Raw genomic sequence first — 7,034 nt, 5'->3', positions numbered from 1 at the left:
TACTGTGTGCTGCTATGCCCGTCAGCATTCTTCACTCTGGGTATGGAGGGAGGAAGCTGGAGACCCCAGGATCAGACCTTTTCTGGGAATCCTGCCATCCATCAGGGATGGCAGAAGTGTCCCAATTAGAATACTGTTGGATAGCAATCCTTCACTGAGCTCAGCAGGATCTTAGGCTCAGAAGGGGTGTGGTGTGGTCCTGTGGCAGCCAAAGGACAATGAGGAATTGGGCTTGGTGTGGGCACCTGCTGCGTGTCTCCAAGAGGACTCTGCAGACAAATCACTGCTAATGATTACCATTGTCTACAGAGGGAGAGAGGGGGCCACCTCTATGGGAAGAAGGAAGGAATGAACTGGAAGGACCCATCAGGTGCCACTTCCAAGCCTCCCATGGGTCTGGGTTTGCTGGCACTTCTGCCCTGCTTGGGTGTGGGATGGATGGGGAGGGAAGACGGCTGGGAAGAGCCGTGCTGTGCAGCGTGTGTCTTAGGAAGAGTCTGCCCGGGCTCACCTGACCTTGTTACCAGCTTTCTTTCCTGGCCAAATTTCATGTCCTCCTACATCTGCGTCCATGAGGGCATACGCATTTCAGTCTTGTAGGCTTATTTTTGTGTATAATTTTATTATGAAAAAATGCCAAATATATAGGAAAAACCAGAAGAATTTTATAGTGAACCTTCACGCTCTCCACTTAGTGTACAGGGAATGCTGGCTTTGCTTCCCTCATCATCTTGCCTGCTTTGAGAACTTAATTAGATGTCACAGAGTTAAGCTCAGTGCCTAGGACACAGTGCACATCTTTTTTGAAAGGTTGGCAGACACTGACCATGACAAGGGCAGAGCTGATTTTCTCATCTCTACCGTCTCCAGGACTTTGGATTTCGCAGCCGGATCTCAGAGCACCTGCTGGAAGGTGACATGCTTTCTCCAGTCTTGGATGGAGCCCACTGGGGGGTGAGTCTGGGTGGGCTGGGCTAGGGCCTCACTTTCTCCGGCAGCTACTTTTAGTTGACTCCTGCCTTTCAGGGTGGACATCTTGACATTCTCTCGCTCCAGACACTTGCCTCTGACAGAGCTTCTGGCCATGATTGCTTTGTTGCTGCTATGCATTGAAACATTCCTGCCCTGCCTCATGTCCATTTATTCATACAGCAACTGAGGGTTGACCACCTGCCCACCCATCCCTGCCAGCTCTGTCAGCGGTCTGCACAAGCTGTGCCTTGTGACTTTTCTGTCAGCCTTGTTGCTTCCCCTTTAACCCCTGTATTCTCTTCTTTAGGCTCTAAGACCCAGTTCTGGTGCCTGCTTGGAGGTGGTGACTTGTCCCCTCTCTGCTCCCAGGATTCTTACTTTGCTTTCAGTGTTTTGTGTGTCTCGTCTGCTAGATGTCAGCTGGCCTCCGCTCAGGAAGGTAGAAAGGTGCCCGAAACACAGATGCTGCCCTAAGAGGGGCTTAAGTCAGAGCAGTTGCTTTTCTCCCTCGTGGGCTGCTAGAAGAGGGATTCTGGCACACGGTCTCCTCAGGGCTTAAGGAACAACTGGTTTGAGTGGATGGGAATCTGTTGGGTGAAACAAGGATGTTTAATATGAACCCAGCATGGTATGTGCTGGTGTGTGCTGGTGCATACAGGGAGCCCGTGTTTTCAGACTTCATTTGAGCACCATATGTTACTCTCATGTCTGGCTGGTTGCTTCCTGGGTAGCTACCCGGTTACCAGGTCTCTGCTAGACTTTGGATACCCCTTGTTTGCAGTGCTGAGGACACGAAGGCGTGGAGAAGGGCAGGTAGGGTTGGGTAGGAAGGGCTTGTAGCAAGCAGGCGCACTGTGAGGCCCCATTGGTAACAAGTGGGAAAGCCACTAGGTCTATAGGGCAGGGTGGGTTCCAGGGCTGTGTCTCCAAAGCCTCACTACTACCTGACTTCCTTGGGAGCTTTAGAGAAGGTGGGTTTCGGGGACCCCCTGAGCCCTAATGAGGCCAGTAGTCCCTTCTGGCTGCTACCATTTGTCATAGAGCAGGGGCAGGGATCGCGCTTGGGTTTAGTGCTGCTGGCAGCCAACCCGACAGAGGGAGGTCTAATTCAACTTTAACCATTATGATAGAGTGTGGGTGGCACTAGATGATCTGGCCCGTGGGCCAGCAGTGAGTGCCTCTCACAGGGCTCTGCCTGCAGCTGTCTCCTGTTCGCATGGTGTGGAAGGGCGGAGCTTCAGGAGGGAGCAGCAGCCACTGCACAGCATGGACAGACCATAGGCTCAGTCCTCTTTGTGGTCCTCTGGGGCTCTAGCCTCATTTCCTCTCTTCTGATCACTCCCAAGGCTAGGAACAGGGAGAGCCTTAGAATGAAACTATCTTTCTCTGTATTGCTTTGGAGCCTGTCCTGGAACTTGTTCTGTAGACCAGGCTGACCTCGAACTCACAGAGATCCGCCTGCCCCTGCCTCCCAAGTGCTGGGATTAAAGGTGTGTGCCACCACCGCCCTAGAATGAAGTTATCTTAAGTTCTGCTCATCTCAGAATTATTTTGAGGACTAGGATGTAGCTTAGTGATAGAGCACTTGCCTGGCACATGTGAAACCCTGGATTCTATCCCCAACACTGGAAGAAAATGATACAGCTTCACATGTAAGTGACATATAATAAACTGCATATTTAAAGAGAAAAGTCTGATACATTTTGCCCTATGTATTCCTTTGAAGCTATCATTGCAGTCAAGATAAGAATCTCCCTTTCCATTGTTGAACATTGAATATAGGGCTTTGTATATGCTAGGTGAGTTCTCTACTACTGGCTACCTCAGCACCCTGGTCCCTGCCCTTAAAAAAAAAAAAACAAACCTAAATTGCTCAGGCTTGTCTCAGACTTACAACCTTCCTGCTTCCACCTGGGAACTAGATCTTAAAAACCAAACTTGGGAGCTGAGGTGAGGCTGGGGTCCTGGGGTCCTGAGGAGTGTAGGGTCAGAGGCTTAGCATTGCTAAGTGCTTGCTTTGCTCTCCTTTCTCAAGAGTGCCACCACATCTGTCCCCTCTCAGGGTCATCTTCTTCTTTTCTGGGACAAAAATTCCAGGGAGAAGTAAAACCCTGCTGAAGACCCACTGTCCTGCTTTTCCCGCGTTATCCCTTCTCTGTTGGGACGCTGCTTCAGTTTGCTGCAAAAGTACAGGACACGAAGCAAGAGGGGGGCAGACGAAATGGTGTGGTCTGTGTTCAGCTCCAGTCTGCCTCTGTGTCCTCGTGGTCCTTTGTGGCTTTGAGCTCATTTTGAGTTTTTATTGCAGGCACCGTGTTTTAGTTTGTTAAGTGCAGTTGGTCTGTGTGCTCTGTCTGTCTTTGAAGATGTGGGAGAAAGAGGATGGTAGCGTGTGGTTTGCAGGGAGGACTCGTGGCGAGCTGAGCACTAGAAGGAGAGTGCCGGGGTGGGGAGGGTGTGTAGGCTCTGCCCAGGCTGATGCAGTGAGGAGTGGCAGCCCTGGCAGGGAGCCCATCTGCTTCAGGCTCTGAGAGGTATTTACAGACGGCGCTGCTAGTTTCCATGTAATTCTGGGGAGCTGGGTTTTCGTGCAAGCCTTGCCCTTCCTTACCTGCCCAGATGGCAGAGTCAGATCAAATGGGGGGCGTTCAGACTGCCAGAGGAGAAGTGTGTGTGTGAGGGGCAGAGGACTGGGACCCCACTGGGGAAGACAGTGATCTGTCTCCTGTCCCACCTCTCCCAGCGACCTTTGAGTCCCAGAGCAGACAGTTCTCTGTCAGGAGGGCCGGTCCTAGAGTGGGACCTGGTGCTGTCACAGAGCTTTTTGTTTCTCTCTGTCTTAGGCTGAGGGAGAAGATGGGAGAATAGAGACTGGTGTTGTGGCCTGCCTTCCTCAGCAGAAGTTATGTTTATGTGTAGGACATTGCACCCTTACCGATCCCCTGGAAGCTGAGCTTTACCATGCCATAGTTTGGGGAGGAGGCACTTGAGGAAGGATGTTCTGGAGCAAAGAATGGATCCCAGGCTGACATCATCACTATATTTCTTTAGGAAATATTTGAAATCATCTTTTTTTTTTAAACCAGCTTGCTAAATTTGCCTAGCTACCGAAGATGTAAAATAAGATTTGGGGATTTATTTTCAAAGAGATGCTGTAATACCAGACTGTGTGTATGTGTGTGTGTATGTGTGTGTGTGTGTGTGATGTGTGTGTATGTATATGTGTGGGGTGTGTGTATGTGTGTGGGGTGTGTGTGTATGTGGTCTGTGTGTATGTGTATGTGTGGTGTGTGTATGCGTGTGTATGGTGTGTGTGTATGGTGTATGTGTATGTGTGTGTATGGTGTGTGTGTGGTGTGTATGTGGTGTGTGTGTGGTGTGTGTGTGGTGTGTGTGTATGTGTGTGTGGTGTGTGTGTGGTGTGTGTGTATGTGTGTGTGTGGTGTGTGTGTATGTGTGTGTGGTGTGTGTGTGGTGTGTGTGCGTGTGTGTGTGTGTGGTGTGTGTGTGGTGTGTGTATGTGTGTGTGGTGTGTGTGTGGTGTGTGTGTATGTGTGTGTGTGGTGTGTGTGTATGTGTGTGTGGTGTGTGTGTGGTGTGTGTGCATGTGTGTGTGTGTGGTGTGTGGTGTGTGTGTATGTGTGTGGTGTGTGTATGTGTGTGTATGTGTGTGTATGTATGTGTGGTGTGTGTGTATGTGTGTGTATGGTGTGTGTGGTGTGTGTATGTGTGTGTGTGGTGTGTGTGTGTGGGGTGTGTGTATGTGTGTGTGTTGTGTGTGTGTTGTGTGTGTGTTGTGTGTGTGTATGTATGTGGTGTGTTTGGTGTGTTGTGTGTGTATGTGTGTGTGTGTGTGTGTGTGTGTGTGTGTGTGTGTGTGTGTGTGTGTGTGTCATCGTCTGTTGATGGGGTTTATGTCCTAGAATGGAGCACTGGAAGGAATTCATTCCGCTGTCCTCACACAAAGTCAGATGGCACCCTCCATTTTGGGGCATAGGCTCCTTTGCTCCACCCAGATCCTGGTGCTTCAGAATTCTTTCTGGTGTATTTACCTACTGCCTTTGGTCTGCCCATTTTATTTTGGCACCCCTGTACCATCGGTCCAGGCCTCAGTGAATTTAGGGTGTCCATGAAGATTGTTGCCTTCTCTTTGCAGCTAGCAGTATAGGCTCCAGGGTCTCCCAACTCTGGCTCCTATCTATGTGTTTATTTCCTGTTCCGTATGTGGGCCAGGGGCTTAGCTAGAGCTTTTAGGAAGCTTCATTCCACAGTCGGTAGACATACTCTGTGTCTCAGTGGTTCCTGTCCTCTCAAGACACGCCATAGTGTGCCTGCTGAGCATTTGACTCATCAGGATAAGAGACCCTTGCGGTACACAGCCCTCTAATGCATTTCTCTCCTGGTCTCTTGCTTGCAGGCCCAGGAAGACCAGGATGACAGCCAGTCCAGCAGAGCTGAGCCACAGAGCAAGCGTTCCCAAGTCTCTGAGAGGTACAGTGGGAAGCTGCCTTGGGGACCCAAGGCTTGCTGTGTCTTCAGGGTGCTATGGGCTAGGGTAGAATTCCTGGTCCTTACGGTTGCCATTGGCTTAGTATGCCCTTGCTGGAAGACAGGCAGTGACCTGGCTGGATGGCAGTACAAGGTGTGTGTCTGTGGTGTGGGGGCGGGGTGGGAGGAATCCTGCCTGTGGTATGCACTGTGACAGGAGTGGGAAGTGTCACTTGGCAGGACTTTGCACATAGCCTTTTGGTGAGTCTAGGGCTCTGTCCTCTTTGTTGGTTTGGGCTGATTAAGCTGGATTAAGCTGTGTGTATCTGGTTGTGAGCCAGGGCTGCTGAAGTGGACTGTTGGATGACTGGAGCGCCATGCTCTTAGGTACTGAAGCTCTTCCTTCTTTGCTGTGTTCAGTAATGCTCTCTGCACTAGCTACTCTGTGACCACTTGAGCATGGTGTCCCCTTCCTCATTTATTATTATTTTTAGATATATTTTATGTGTGTGATGTTTTACCTGCATGTATGACTGTGCACTACATGTGTGCCTGGTGCTTGAGGAGGTCAGAAGAGATTGTTTGATCCTCTGAAACTGAAGTTACAGATGATTGTGAGCATCCATGTGGATGATGGGGATTGAACCTGAGTCTTCTGTAAGAATAGGAGTTCTTTTTCACTGAGTCATCTCCACGATTTATCCTTGCCTCATTAAATGTTTTTATTTGATTTTTAAGTGTATGTATGTGTGTGTCTCTGTGTGTGCATGCATTCAGTCATGAGTGTGAGTGCCCACAGAGGCTAGAGGTGTCGAATGTCCTGGAGCTGGAATTGCAGGCAGTCATGAGTTGTCTGACATGGGTGCTGGGAATTGAATTGAGGTCCTTGGAAGAGCAGTACATGCTCTTAACCACTGAGCCATCTCCATTTTCATTCCTCCCTGGCCCCAGTGATGGTGAATCCTGAGAATGGACGTATGTGTAAGAGTGTTGAGCTGCTGGACCAGGCACATGCAACATGGCACTGAGAGCGCAGCTGTGACCCTGAGGAGGAGGCTGCTGTGCTGCATGTGTGGCTGCTGTGTCTAAGCTGCTGTCGGTGTGGGGCGTAGTGACTCCTGTCCAGCTGAGGAGGACTGTGCACACTGAACCCACACACTGTGTGTGCTCGTCTTGCTTTCCAAGTGAAGGTCTGACCCTGCACCTCTGACTGCCCTGACCAGGTTGTCACTCCCCATTTCTGTTCAGGGAGCGGCTCCAGAGTACTCTTCACAGTCAGGCCCCCGAGAAAGGGCCTCTGCAGCCCCCGGCAGGGCAGCCTGAGTGGAAGGATGCAGAGGAGCCTGGGAAGGACTCTATAGCCAGCACTACCCCAATGGTCTCCCTCCAGAGGTAAGGATGAGGAGGAAGGGTCCCTGAAGGTGGTGGCCCCTCCTTGTGTCATTGTATTAGTGGGAAATAGTGGACCCAGAGATGGGGATGAGAGCCGTTGTAGACACTGCAGCCAAAGTAGTAGTAGCGGAGCAGCAGAAGCTGGGTTGAGGGTGGGAGTGGGGGTGGGGTGTTCTCAGTCT

At 50.6% G+C, this 7,034-nt stretch overlaps 1 protein-coding gene across 8 annotated transcripts in view; it reads left to right on the top strand.

Annotated features, from left to right (window-relative positions):
- Window positions 1-7,034, top strand: part of Cep164 (centrosomal protein 164) — a 66,763-nt gene that overhangs the window by 40,758 nt on the left and 18,971 nt on the right. For 7 of the 8 annotated variants that reach the window (XM_040729847.1, XM_040729846.1, XM_040729845.1 and 4 more), the window contains 3 exons: window positions 871-954; window positions 5,390-5,463; window positions 6,709-6,852. In XM_040729847.1, the coding sequence (XP_040585781.1) occupies window positions 871-954; window positions 5,390-5,463; window positions 6,709-6,852 (302 nt within the window). The remainder of the gene's footprint in view (window positions 1-870; window positions 955-5,389; window positions 5,464-6,708; window positions 6,853-7,034) is intronic. The other variant, XM_040729843.1, reaches the window with a different exon arrangement.

This window comes from Mesocricetus auratus, unplaced genomic scaffold, assembly GCF_017639785.1.
Source record: "Mesocricetus auratus isolate SY011 unplaced genomic scaffold, BCM_Maur_2.0 Super-Scaffold_100022, whole genome shotgun sequence".
Taxonomy (NCBI): domain Eukaryota; kingdom Metazoa; phylum Chordata; class Mammalia; order Rodentia; family Cricetidae; genus Mesocricetus; species Mesocricetus auratus.
This window is presented reverse-complemented; position numbering and strand designations above follow the sequence as displayed.